The 15,434-nt window shown below is 37.6% G+C and overlaps 1 protein-coding gene across 1 annotated transcript in view; it reads left to right on the forward strand.

Annotated features, from left to right (window-relative positions):
- LOC113760377 (beta-galactosidase) overlaps nucleotides 1–15,434 on the forward strand; it is a 36,880-nt gene that overhangs the window by 4,051 nt on the left and 17,395 nt on the right. Inside the window, exons 4-6 of the mRNA XM_027302930.1 lie at nucleotides 58–204; nucleotides 3,213–3,291; nucleotides 13,940–14,123. Of these exons, the coding sequence (XP_027158731.1) occupies nucleotides 58–204; nucleotides 3,213–3,291; nucleotides 13,940–14,123 (410 nt within the window). The remainder of the gene's footprint in view (nucleotides 1–57; nucleotides 205–3,212; nucleotides 3,292–13,939; nucleotides 14,124–15,434) is intronic.

The following is a 15,434-nucleotide window of genomic DNA, read 5'->3' on the forward strand; positions in this document are numbered from 1 at the left end:
TCCATCAAAGTATTCATCTAATATTTCTGATGTGTCTTTGTTTCCTGATTGAAACAGTTCCTTCCAATTGGCAGATGCATGGTTTTGATAGGCCTATTTATACAAATGTTATGTATCCATTTCCACTTAATCCACCTAAAGTACCTGAGGAGAATCCGTGTGGCTGCTACAGAACTTACTTCTTGCTTCCTAGAGAATGGGAAGGTGAGTTTGCACCAAAGACTTGAAAAGTTAAGGTTGCTATAGCTATCTCTGCCTCCATGTTGCTCATTGTTTTCCATGTCTAATGAATAATATACTTCGAATATTTATTAAATGAGTTATTTCATTCTCAGTATGTGTAATTTGAAACGTGTGTATAGTTAAACTAAATATAATGTCATTTGACTTTCTTGAGTGCACCACATTAGGATCGCGGCTAAATCACTGAGCATTTGAAGAGATTGATGCCCTGCTTTTTTGTTCAATTAATGATGTTTTAGGTGATACAAATATTAGAATTAATAATGCTGCTTTAGTTGCTTAAAATCATCCGACCTAGAATATTGTCTCGTTTAGAAGGTTTCGCCCTGGTAGTTTTTACAACTGTCTACCAAGAATGCATCAAATCAATTGTTTTGTATAGAAAAAACATGTGGAACCTTCAGTTTCTCGAGTTAACTTGAAGGTATTTTAGTTTACATTTTTCCCTTAATGAATTAGTGTCTAGAAATGTATCCAAGATAGAAATTATATTTAGTTCGTTTCATTTTTTTGGTTAGCCAGTTTTGACTTATGATGAGAGATTGTTTAATTTCCCCCATCATCAGAGAGTTACTACCTGGACTGAACTAAAGATAGAAGTATTTGTTATTGATTCTGATATTTGGTTAGCCAAGCGCTAGACATTCATTGGATACTGGCAACCTATATACTTCCTTTGGTACCTCAATATAAGGCCTACTACCTTGGGTGTTGACATTGGTAATGTGCTTAAAGAGTTGTGTACCCGATGGATTGGCAAAATGACTGTCATGCTTAGGCTTCTCTATTTCTGATTCTCACATTTGGTATAATTTTTGAAAATAGAGGAACAATTATTAACAGAAGCAACATGAAAAGTCTGTGTTTTAATTCATGGAAGTTGATTGTATTGACTTTTATAATTTCATACAGTTTTTGTTATTCAAATCTCATATGGAGCTCTTAGTCTATTTAAATTCTGTTTATAGTTGATGTCAAAGCTCTCTTTTGAATCTCATTACAAGCACATGACAACTTACAGAAAATGCTTGGCAGTTGGTTAGACTAAAAAGTATACCAGGGTGATCCTAACATGGCTTTGAGTATAGCCACCAATCTAGCCAGGCCAAATCAGCAAAGTGGGAGAAAATTTCTCTCATTTATTCCAAGGCCCACTTCCTTCCACTACTCTTAACACTTAACATCCCTTTATTTCTGAGATCTGTTCTTGCATTGTATGTGAATAACTAAATTACTAGTTTGTCAATTATTTAAGTAATTGCAAATATTCTTGCTATGCACAAAACAAGTAAATATTTAATTAATATTAACTGATAAATCAGTAACTTTGTAATATCGAACAATAGAAATCCATCTAAAGTAAAAGGGAAAAAAAAGAAGAAAATCTTAGATTTTTTTGTCGTTTTAAGAATGTTAAAAGAAAAGAACAAAATTAACAGATTTGAAGGGGAAAAAAAGGAAACAGAGGAGTGGATAATACTGAGGAAAATAAAGGGACGTCAGAGTGTTGGAGTAGTGCAAGGAAATGGGCCTTGGAAGAAATAAATGAGAGATTTTCTCCCACTTTGCTGATGTGGCATGGCCTAGATTGGTGGCTGTACTGAATGCCTTGTTAGGATCATCATGACATACTTTTTACTCAACTTATTGTATCATAGTATATTATGCCTTTGTTCTTGCATGATAAGGATCAATGAACAGAAACGATTAGAATGAACCTGGAAAATGAATTCTGATGCCATGCTCTTTTGCAAAGGAAGATCGTAATTGTAACTAAGACATGAATAGATGGTTTTTGATCTCCTGATAGCAATTTCACTCGAAAATTGAAAAGGAAAACATTGTTCAAGAAGCTTCTGTTATCAGCTAGATCTGGAGACCGTTGCTTGCACAAGGGCCATTTTTTGTGTATCTAATCTGAAAGGATCAATGACTGATTGACCGAAAACTACTATGCTTAACAATGCAGAAAATGCAGTTTTTGTGGCTGGAAGATTCATTTTTTCCTTCTCTCCTTTTGTTTGTTTGATAATTTGCTTTTGCTAACCAGCTTTATAGCTAAACTCCAAAGTATAAGGTATCATGGTTCATATTAGGTGGTTTTAGACAATGGTAGAAACCCTTTCATATGACTGCATATAGCTAGTTATACATTACATAGTAATGCTGACATAGTACAGGCAATTAGCTTCACAGCTTGAATGATAGACACTTTGCATGAAGCACATATTTGGCTTTATCTAAACTTATGTGGAGATTGGTTATATACAAATTATGAAGATCTATTGTTCTGACCATATGCACTGACTAGTAATCCAATGGATCATGGAGATATTAGAGCAATCAAGTTATAGAATCCTTGAAATCTACTCAAGATGAACAAGCTAGCAAAATTTTGAGAACAGTTTAACATTTGATATTGAACTAACTCATTGTTCAACATTATATTGAGCATTTATTTGAAAATATGGCCTTTTGAAACTTGAGAGAGACAGAGATAGACAAGGAGAAAGAGAAGGTAGGAACTTAGAAGGCATTCTTTTCTTCCTTTATTGGTAATTCTTTCTTACTGCTGTTTCTTAATTTGAAAGAGACTCCCCACTTCACAATGACGTTAATGTTTGCATGTCTTGAATATTATTCTACCAATCTAATGATCCTCTTTACCATTCTCTTTCCTGATTCCCCCCCCCCCACCCCCCACCCAAAAAGAAATATCTAAATATGGAACCTGCATACTTCTGTGCACATTGTGGGAACTTGTATTTTCTCCCATAAGGCTGTAACATACAAGTAAGTGTAATCCCACTGGGCTATTATGTGTCTCTAGCCCTTGAACTTTCTGGCCTTGATTAATACTATTTTGAGTTTTCAAATTCTTTTGTGATTCTTATCATTACATGACATATAACTAAGCATATGTTCATTCGTTTTCATTGTTATGAAGCAATGTCTAAAATGTTGGACAGGTCGGAGGATATTTCTTCATTTTGAAGCTGTTGATTCTGCCTTCTTTGCTTGGGTGAATGGTGTACCTGTTGGATACAGGTTGGTGATGCAAAACTTTTCCCATAAGTTGAGATTATTATTATTATTGACGTTGTATAGAACCTGCTTTAGGCTGGCTTTACCTTATCTTGGTTGGTACTTAACTAGTCCTCTTGATGAGAAATGGTTCAAGCATAAACTTTTGGGAGAATTAGGAATAAGGGAGAAGATTTGATTTTTGTTATTAGGATATAACTGTTGGCAAATTTATTTTTGGAGAAATTGGTTCTGTTCGTCAATTATAAAAAAAGGAGGCATGTAGTTAAATTTCCATAATAATGTCTCAATTACATCTAGAGTTAAAAAATTAATTGCAACTCAGTCCCTAAAATAGATCTCTTTTTCAAAGAAGGTCCTTTATCATGGTCAGTGGGTCAGCCACCCAAGCTGCCACGCACCACCGGCTGCTGGCACCTCCTGTAGGACTTTTTGTTTGAATAATACTTCATCACTTTAATTTCTGCAACGAATACTGATACTAGATTGGATCTATCTGAAGATGGGCGGATGATCACCAATGGGAAGCAAAAAAATGATTGCGGCTCGCCACTTGGCCACCTTCTAAATCATTTCAAAAACAGAGAAAATTCATATTTTAATTTTTCCTCTGAAAGCAGATCACAGATTTACATTTAGTTTTGTAGAAGATAGCCAGAGATCTACCAAGCAGGCAGACTCGAGGTGGGACCAGGGCTTAAGTTTCAAACACCCACAAAATTTTTACCAAATCTTTTCTGAGCAAAAAGAACATAGAAACCAATCAGGCAGACTCGAGGTGGGACTACGACTTAAGTTTACCCTTAAAGTGAGTCCAAACACCCACAAAATTTATTCCAAAATATTTTCTCAACAACGAGAACATAGATTAAGTATCCATGAAAAAAGCCAGAAAGCCACCAGTTCGGCAGAGATTCGAGGTAGCTCTCTTTTTGTCTCCGTTTTTTTAGTCATTAAGTTACTTTCATCTGTGTGTGTGTGTGTGTGTGTGGAGAGCAACAGTAACTGGTGCACAAGGGGCTGCTCATGAGAGGATATTGCAGGAGTAACAGCATCCTTCCTATGGCGAACTATCAGGTCCTGTGTAAGAGATTGGCCACTCTTTCCCAGACCTAAGGTTACCACCACTCAAACTCCCACAGAATGCAGAATGCTATCTTGGATGGTCAGGAAAGAAGAAGCCCATAAATTGAAAAACCCTTTTCTGTTATGGGGTGTCAAACCTAGGGTGCAATTAAACTATCCTCATGATATGGTTTTAGCATCTCAAATAAATCAATTGATCCTTAGTCTTTTCACCGAGTTAAACCATTTAGTTAGAGAGAAATATAGATACTTGAGATCCACAAGTGTAATTAAACTTTTTGTGTCAACATTGTCAATTGCATCCCTGTGCCACCCCCAGCACCTCAACCCAGAATACCATCATCCGCTTCCCCTTCCAAACGCTCACATCTGCGATCCCTGTCCCACTTGACATGCCCATCAATTTCACAAGAAACAGCCTCACCCCTCACTTCTGTTTTCACCCTGCCAACACAAAGCAACCCAATCTCCATGCTGATCTTACTACCTCCAAAGAAAACATGCCTGTAAACTCTTCCCGCCCCCCTCACTGCTCGCATTACTTTCAGCACCTACCAATGCCTCTGACCAATCTGCGTCCCTGTCCCCCAGCATTTACCTCATCCTAAATATCTCCTTTCTCTCAACACGGCCTCCATGCAGACCCCCTAGCTCTTTTACCCCAAACTGTTCTCAACTCTTCTGACTCCCACCTTCCCTCTCATCATCCCAACACCTATCGATGTCTCTGAACCAATCTGCATCTCTCACTGCCACCTCATCCCAATCTATCTCCCTTCCCCTTGGCCTTCCCCTTTGGACAATGGATGGTAGCCTCCCTTCCAATGCCCACAATGAAACTCGTACCCCATTCACCTGCATAATTTGCAGATGTAAAACAAAACTAAAGGACGTGCACAGGTAAAATAAGGAAGTTGATTTTGGAGGAAGTTGTTTGTGGAGGGAATGAGGTGTGTTGGAAAAGAATCAAAGAGATTTTATTAATTCTGTATCTTTCCTACAATTCATTCTAATCTATATATACAATTTTCTGGTGCACTAAACAAGGAAAGTCTACATCTAATACCCTTAATTTTGGAGACAGCTTATTCACCCTGATTTCCTCCACTAATTTACCTAAAATATCTCCTAAGATTACTCATTCAAGATTCCTACATTCACCCTGATTTCCTTCACTAATTTATCTCCTAAGATTACTCATTCAAGATTCCTACACTCCCCCTCAAGCTGGTGAATATAGATCTTCCATTCCCAGCTTGACAACACTCTCATGAAACGTGTTGCTACACAGTCCCTTTGTCATCACATCTGCAAGTTGAAGTCCTGTCGAAACATACGGAGTACAAATCAGTCCACTTTCTAGCTTCTCTTTAATAAAGTGCCTGTCTATCTCTATGTGCTTTGTCCGATCATGTTGCACTGGGTTGTGAGCTATACTTATAGCAGATTTGTTATCACAGTATAGCTTCATCGGTTTGCTCCATTGAATCCTCAAGTCTTCTAGGATAATTTTAACCCACAATAATTCACATACCCCTGCTGCCATAGCCCTGAACTCTGCTTCAGCGCTTGACCTTGCTACCACACTTTGTTTCTTGCTTCTCCATGATATTAAGTTTCCTCCAACAAATGTACAATATCCCGAAGTTGATCGCCTGTCGACTGGAGACCCTGCAAAATCTGCATCTGTGTAAACTGCCAAATCAATTTCAGGACCCTTTTTGAATAAAATTCCTTTCCCTGGATGTGCCTTTAAGTAATGAAGCACTCGATAAACTGCTTGTAGATGAACTGCTCTAGGATCATGCATAAACTGACTAATAACACTGACTGAGTAAGCTATATCTGGCCTAGTATGTGCAAGATAAATGAGTTTCCCAACAAGTCTTTGGTACATCTCTCTGTCCACTGCTGTATCTCCATGAGCCTCACTTAATTTGTGATTCTGCTCAATGGGAGTTCCAACTGGTTTGCTCGCTGTCATGCCTGTTTCCTTGAGCAGGTCCATAACATACTTCTGTTGAGAAATAAAAATTCCCTGCCTTGATCGAGCCACTTCAATTCCTAGAAAATACTTTAATTTTCCTAAATCCTTTATTTCAAATTCCTTGGCTAGGCACCACTTCAAAGTGTTCTTCTCTACTTCATCGTTTCCTGTCACTATAATGTCATCTACGTAAACAATCAAAACAGTAACTCTCCCGAAGGCTGAATGCTTGATGAACAGGGTATGATCTCCTTGACTTTGCTTGTAACCATTAGCTATCATTACCTTGGCAAATCGTCCAAACCAAGCACGTGGGGATTGTTTCAGCCCATATAATGCCTTTTTTAACCGACAAACCTTGTTCTTGTCAACCCCACTGAATCCCGGTGGAATGCTCATATAAATCTCCTCCTCTAACTCTCCATGAAGAAAAGCATTCTTCACATCGTACTGCTGTAATTCCCAATCCAAATTAACAGCTAAGGATAGCAGAATTCTTACTGTATTCATCTTTGCTACCGGAGCAAACGTTTCCCGATAATCTACTCCATATGTCTGTGTGTATCCTTTCGCGACTAACCTTGCCTTGTAGCGTTCTAGGGACCCATCTGCTTTAAACTTTACTGCATACACCCACTTACAGCCCACTACTTTCTTGTTCTTTGGTAAATCAACTAATTCCCAGGTCCCATTCTTCTCTAATGCATCCATTTCTACTTCCATAGCAAGTCTCCATTCTTTCTTTGATAATGCTTCAGACAATGAGCTAGGAATAGAGACTGTGTTTAAGGTGGAAAGGAAGCTTTGATGGCTTGGGGAAAACTTCTCAAAAGACACAAAGTGAGACAATGGGTATAGGGGTCTTTTGGTGCATTCTCGGGGTTTTTTCCTTACAGCAATAGGTAGATGTAGGTCCTGATCAAGGCTAAGAGGCTCAGGACAAGGTGATTCAGAGCTGGAAGAATGGTCGGTCGGTGGTGTAGAATTCAGAATTGATTCACTCATTGTTACCTCATTCCTGGAGCTTGGTTTAGAGGATTGTTCTTGCCTTGTAACCACGATGGGATCTCCTTTCCTTGTATACACTTGGTCAAACCGGAACCAGTCATAGATTTTACGATCTTCCTTTTTTTCTTCTACTACATCAGATTGAAGAATTGACTCTTGGAATTCAGATTTGGATGACTCAGATGTGGACAACTCTAAGGAGGGAAATTTTAACTCCTTATCTTCAAGTGTATCTAACTCCCCCTGAAGATAAGGAGTGATGAAAAAGGGCTTATTTTCAACAAATGTAACATCTGCCGAGACATAGAGTTTTCTAGTAGGTGGATGATAACATTTGTAACCCTTTTGAGTAGATGAGTACCCCACGAAGACACACTTAAGAGCACGAGGATCTAACTTCCCACGGTTATGACTATGGACATGAACAAAGGAAGTACATCCAAAAACTCGAGGAGTGAGATTAAAGGAAGATCGAATATCGGGGTAGAATTTGGATAGGTTCTCTAGTGGACTTTGAAACCCCAAGACCCTGGAAGGAATTCTATTTATGACATAAGTTGATGTGAGTACAGCTTCTCCCCAATATGCTTTTGGCACACTTTGTTCAAACAGTAAGGCTCTAGTGCACTCAAGAAGATGTCGGTTTTTCCGTTCTGCCACTCCATTTTGTTGTGGAGTTGTAATACAGGATGATTCATGTATGATTCCTTCTTTTTGGAAAAACAGACTCAAGGTTTGATTGAAATAATCACGAGCATTATCTGAACGAAAGTGTTTTATCTTGGTGCCAAATTGATTTTGAATCATTGCATGAAAAACAGGGAAAATATGACTCAAATCAGACTTATTTTTGAGTAAATAGATCCAAGAGACTCTTGTGCAGTCATCGATAAATGTGACAAACCACTTAGACCCTGAGATGTTTGGAATAGTCGATGGCCCCCAAATATCACTATGGATTAAAAAGAAAGGAGAAGACGATCGTTTATTACTGATAGGAAATGGTACACGAGTGTGTTTGGCATACTCACAAATATCACAATGAAAAGACTGAACATCAAATCCCTTGAACAAGGAGGGAAACATTATTTTTAGTGCAGAAAAAGACACATGACCTAGACGTCTATGATGTAACCAGATGACATCCTTATTGGAGGGTGAAGACAATGTGGACAGGGCAGATTTACTAAATTCTGGTTGACTTGATGTATCCAAGTAATAGAGTCCATCATGCTCCTTAGCTAGTCCAATCCTCTTCCCCGAGCCCCGGTCCTGGAAGTCACAACAGGATTCATCAAATATAACAGAGCCAGCTAGATCTTTGGCAAGTTTTTTTACAGAAACCAAATTTGTAGATAATTGAGGAACATGAAGAACATTTTTAAGAATCAAATTTGGAGTAACTTGGACATCTCCGATACCTGCCACAGTGGTTGTAGTACCATCTGCAACAACAATCTTTCTATTGCTAGGACAGGGGTTATAGGTTTTGAATTTATTTGAAATATGAGTCATATGGTCCGTAGCACCAGAGTCAAGAATCCAGACATTCCTAAGCTCATTGCCTAAAACACTAAACGCAAAAGAGACTAGAGCCTTACCTGAAAGTGTCAATGAACACATACCCGGATTCCTTGATTGAGAATTGTTAGTTGCTGGTTTGTCAACTGTCTCTAACATACTTTTAAGCTTCTCAATTTCCTCCATACTAAACCCTCCAATCACTTGAGTTGGATCTTGAACCGACATATGAGCCTGCCTTTGCTGGCCACCTTTCTGTCCCCATTCACGAGTGGGTGGTTTCCCATGTAGTTTCCAGCATTGATCTATGGTGTGTCGTGGTTTCTTGCAGTATGTGCACCACAACTCCTCCCGATTCTTTTGCCCACTTGTTTGATTGGTCTTGTCTGCAGCAACCTTGTTCAGTACCAACCGCTGAGGTTTGGAACTTAAAAGGGCTGAATTTTCTATTGAAGGTAGCTCTAACATAATACCCCTGCGACTTTCTTCTCCACGTACCTGGGATATTGCTTCTGTTAAAGAGGGAAATTCTGGCCTGCCCAGAATTTGAATTCGTACAAGATCGAATTCAGAGTTTAGGCCAGCCAAAAAATCATAAACTCGATCCCTTTCTATGAACTTCTTGATAAACACTGCACATTTGCTACAGTTCAAATCAAGTGTCCTGTAATAATCCAGTTCCTGCCACTGGTTTTGCAGAAAATTGGCATACTCCGTCACTGTTTTTGTCCCTTGTTTTGCTCCAGTTGTCTTTGTCTTGATGTCATAGATAAGAGCTGCATCATTAACCTTGGAATATGTCTGATGAAGGGCATCCCAAATTGCCTTTGCTGTAGGAAGAAACATACATGTATCGCTGATTTCAGGAATCATGGAATTCCATAACCAAGACATGATCATTGAATCCTCTTGTTCCCATGCTTCAAACCCCGCCGTTTCACTATCCGGTGCTATTTCCAATAGATGACTCAACTTTCCTTTTCCTTTCAGGAATGTTCGAACCAATTGAGACCACTTCAAATAATTTTTTCCATTTAGTCTATATGCTGCCTGGATGTTTTGAAGCTCTGTTGTGTTCCGTGCACTTTGTTCTTCTTCCACAGTTGAAGACAATTGCCGCGTTGAGGATGTAGCATCCGCCATGATTGAATAGGAAAAAAAAATGTATAGTAAAAGGAACAGCAATGAAGGCTGGAGAGAATAAGAAAGGAACCAGCAATTAAGGCTGGAATTGACAAGAAGCAAAGGTGGTATTTTTCCCAGAACCCTAGACGGGCTCTGATACCATGTTGGAAAAGAATCAAAGAGATTTTATTAATTCTGTATCTTTCCTACAATTCATTCTAATCTATATATACAATTTTCTGGTACACTAAACAAGGAAAGTCTACATCTAATACCCTTAATTTTGGAGACAGCTTATTCACCCTGATTTCCTCCACTAATTTACCTAAAATATCTCCTAAGATTATTCATTCAAGATTCCTACATTCACCCTGATTTCCTTCACTAATTTATCTCCTAAGATTACTCATTCAAGATTCCTACAAGGTGCGTCCTAACTACTTTTTTGGAAGCATCTAACCTATTAAGCACATGCCTTTTCCAACTAATGCACAGGTATTTAGTTGGACCAGCTTGAAGATCATGCTTTTAACAGTTTAGATTAGATGATTATTTAAGATTCAAACTAGTTGAGTGGCCAAACTTTGAGACTCATAATAGTTTAGTGATGTCCTAGTATTTTGTGCCAAGTTGTTTGGGCTTCTCAAGAGATAAATGAAGACAGAAGCATTTACATTTCTCAAGACAGAACTAAGAAGTTTGTTCACTCTAGAGGCATGATTGCTTTTCTTCTATCACCAAATATGTTTGGGTCCATATTTTAATCTAATCATCTACCATATTTCAAAGTATTTTGAGAGAAAATACTGTCTCCCGATTGTACCAATAAAAATTTGTAATTTGTGACAATTCCCTCAACTAACAGGATATTAATCAGTATTACTTATTAACAGTTAAAACTCATAAAAAAATAATTTCAACAGTTTTCAACATTTGGGGCTGGATTTTGGGTTTTGATAGTTGAACTGTTAGAGTTTGAAGTGCTTGCAATGCTTTCTATTGAACGAAAATCTGAACTACAAACAGCCTGAAAAAAGGCTGCACTCAAATTTCAAAACTAAACAAGCCACAGATTAATTGTGAAATATTTTACATAATGACTTGGGTTCCCCTAGATGGTGCTGCAATTAGTTGGGCCAATGGCAATGATGTTTACTTTGTGATGCAGTAGACTAGAAAAGGTTATATCAAGTATTTTGAATACAACACCAGCTGACAGAAACAAATAAATCAGCTGCTGATAGGAAACAAGAAGGCAGCAGTAGCTGTGTTTTTCCGCAAAGAAACTTAGACAGCAAAAGTGAATCTGAGTCCACCCTAATATTGAAAGGTCAATATACTAATTTAAGAGAAATCCAAGTTCTGCAGTAGCCTTGTGACTGGACAATTAAATATTCCTAAGCCCAACACAAGGATAAACTCAACCTGCAAAACTGATGATATCAATTAGAACGGTTCAAAAACAAAATCCTCAACTACAGCAAATTGAACCTTGGAGAGTCGGTGGAGTAACATCATATTTGAACTCTGCAAGACAGATGAGCTTCATACTTCACATTTTGGGTGTTGAAAATAAGCACAAATAAATGCTGATACATGCAGAGCCACATGTTATAGAGGCTGCACAAGTCAACTTTGCACCTCAAGTTGATGCAGACTCCTCATCTCTATGTCAAAAGCTTAATTATGACTTTCCAGTAGTAACTTTTAGATGTGCATGCCACAAAAATAATTCTGGTGTGTACATAAAATAAATAATATGGCGAAATTTTTATCCTATAAATATAAACTGGAGTAGCAAATATGGGACATCTCTGCTTGTCATTAAAGAATTGCAAACAGACTTGTTGATCTGGGTGGGAACTTTAACTTGTGAAGCTTCTGTTATACACCACATATGCACATCTATTTACCGAAACGTGCATAGCTGTATAGTTATTTATTGCAGTGTATGCAGAGATGAATAGAGTATATATGTTCCTGATTAGCTATTCAGCCTTGATGCATGAAGGCTTTGAATCATCTTTTTCCGGCCTGAAAATTTGAAGGATGAGCGCTCAGCTCTAAACTCTTCGTGATGTATTTTTCTTCTTGATAACATAAGATAAACAATATGATCAAAATTTTATTGTATAAATGTAAACTGGAGACGCAAACATAGGACATTGTTGCATGTCATTAAAGAATGACTGTGAGTCTAGATGAGAATTTTAACTTGTGAAGCTTCTGTTACGCATTACATATGCACATCTATGTATGGAAACATGCATATCTATACAGTTATTTATTACAGTGTATGTGGAGATGAACAGAGTATATATGTTCCTAATTTGCTATTCAGCCTTGATGCATGAAGGCTTTGAATGATCTTTTTCTGGCCAGAAAATATGAAGGATGAGTGCTGAGCTCTATACTCTTTGTAATGTTTTTTGTTCTTGATAACATGGCTACTAGTAATTATTCAATGTTGTGGACTGAAGCAATGAGGGAAAAAATATGAATGTCAGATAGTTAAAAATTCGAGAATAGGGTGTTGCATAGCACAGTGCTTAAGCGGTTTTTTATGATAAAGGTTCAATTTGTGACCATCCTCATTTCCCCTTCTTGCCTCGTCTATCATCCGTTCGCCTCAAAAGAAAATCATTAAAGAAATAGTTTTCACTTTTTAACTTATAACCATTCTCAAAGTGATTGATAAGTGTAGTGCTCAATTTCAGGTTTTTTATTTGACCAAAGATTTTGAACTGAAATTAAGATTTTATGCTTCTGAGTTTACCATTGAGCATTTATGGAGCTGTATTTTAGTTGTTACTTGTATAAAACAGCACCTAAGATGCACAAGCCTGTCTAATAAATAAAAGCTATGTTCGGCCATGGTAGGCATATATGTTATGTTACATTGCTTTTTAGATGTCTATGTCAGTTGTTATGGACCAACTAATCAGATTTAGTGCTATTGTCATTGAGAATTTTTATAACAGCATGACTATTCTGATTTGGCATGTTGTTTACTTCACGGATGTAAACTGTATACATAATGCTTTTGTTTTTGACGAATATGCAAAAGAATAAGGCAAAAATGTCATGTGTAGAATATTTGCCACCTGCTGAATTTTATGACTTTTCAGAATATGTCATTTTAGAGATAATAATTTCTGATTAAGCTACTGAAACTGCTTAATTACTTAGAAAGTTATCCTTTTGAAGTTGGGCAATTATTACCATGTGATCGATAAAAGTAATTAACTTTCGTTAAGATTACAGTTCTAGCAATGTGGGTGTAATACTCGTCGTCCTTCAAACATGCTTTACTCATAATGTATCCAATGGAATCCAGTGTACTGGCATCTGTGCACGTTAATTGTGTGACACAACAATCTATACCTAATGTGAGTCTATATGAAATAGGAAACTGCATTCTCCGCGTAACATCTAAAATGTACCCACGGCAATCATCCTTGGATGACATCTCTGGTTGAATTTGTACATGCATCTTAATAATGAACGTTGTATTGCACTAGGAGGTAAAGTGAGAACCGTGTTGGATATGTGGATCCTTTCAACCAGTCAATGTTTGATTGTAAATGGAAAGTCATTGAGTCACTTGACTTATTTTTGAACTTGTGCTGAAGTTCCCAATTCCAAGGTTAATGTCAAAGAAGATTTTCTTTTTGTTAATTTCACTTAATTGACAGTTGCTTAAAAATATTCTGGCACCATAGCCTGGTGGATGATGAATTAATTTTTTCCACATTTGTTGGATGACACTGAAATGATGAAAGCTCTCCTAAAGCCTCCTAAAACATTTGGAAAGCCCTAAACCTTCAGGAGCTATTGATGCTGCATATGTATACCGACTATATTTGTGCATTTTCATGTGGTATGAAATGTTAACTTTATTTATTTTGATTTTCCCTGATTCAGTCAGGATAGTAGACTACCTGGTGAATTTGAGATCACAGATTTTTGTCACAAATGTGGATCTGGCAAGAGAAATTCCCTAGCTGTGCAAGTGATGCGATGGAGTGATGGTTCTTACCTTGAGGATCAGGATCACTGGTGGTTATCGGGCATCCATCGTGATGTGCTTCTTCTAGCCAAGCCCAAGGTTTGCAATCAATTGTCATCATATAGAACCTTGTAAATTGGCTTTATTTCCACTGCTTGATTCTAAATAAGCATGTTTACTGTCATCAAGGAATTTTCTTTTTTGTGGGGGATGGGGGAGCATTATTTGGAGATGAATTAAAAATTTTAATAGAGAATTTGTTTGGTTAACATTTGAATGAACTCATAAACTATCAATCTCCTGGTAGATCTGACACTGGTATCTGGCTGAGTCAGTTCACACTTCTCTGTTGCTTATACCTGATAAGGTTTATGTGAAGCTGAAATGCAATTTGTTACTGTCAACAGGTATTTTGGGAGGAAAACATCTAGTCACAGTATTATGAGTGACCAACTAGTATTTATAGGAGTACAAACCTAACAAACTATTTACAAGAATACCCTTACTAATTTATTATCTACAAGAATACTTATATTCTCTTAACACTCCCCCTCAAGTTGGAGCATATATATCATAAGCACCCAACTTGTTACAAATGTATTTCACCATAGAGCCCCCTAAACTCTTGGTAAATACATTAGCCAATTGATCTACAGACGGTACATGAGATGTCTTGATGACTCCGTCAAGCAATTTCTCTCGAATGAAATGACAATCAACTTCAATATGTTTTGTCCTTTCATGAAACACTGGATTAGACGCAATATGAACAGCTGTCTGATTATCACACACTAAATTCATAGGCTGTTTATGCTCAAACCCAATTTCAAGTAACATGCTCTTCAACCAAACCAACTCACACACAGTGTGAGCCATAGCGTGGTATTCAGATTCTGCACTTGATCTGGAGACAACTGTTTGCTTCTTACTCTTTCACGACACTAAATTACCACCAACAAATACACAATATCCTGTGGTCGATTTTCGATTTGAGGCAGAATCAGCCCAATCTGCATCACTATATCTTTCAATATCAGTGTGTCCATGATTTTGATATAGCAATCCTTTTCCAGGTGCACTCTTAAGATACCTGAGAATCCGTATAACAGCATCCCAATGACTAGTACGAGGGGTATCAAGAAATTGACTAACAACACTCACTGCAAACGAAATGTCAGGTCTCGTTACAGTGAGATAATTTAATTTACCCACAAGTCTTCGATATTGCCTAGGATCATCTAGTAATGTACCTTGATCTCCTACTAATTTCACATTAGGATCCATAGGAGTATCCACAGGTCGGCAACCTAACATCCCAACATCACTCAGCATATCGAGTACATATTTTCTTTGACATAAATAAATCCCATATTTAGACCGAGCTATCTCAATACCCAGAAAATACTGTAG

The sequence above is a fragment of the Coffea eugenioides genome, chromosome 2 (genome assembly GCF_003713205.1).
Source record: "Coffea eugenioides isolate CCC68of chromosome 2, Ceug_1.0, whole genome shotgun sequence".
Classification (NCBI taxonomy): Eukaryota; Viridiplantae; Streptophyta; class Magnoliopsida; order Gentianales; family Rubiaceae; genus Coffea; species Coffea eugenioides.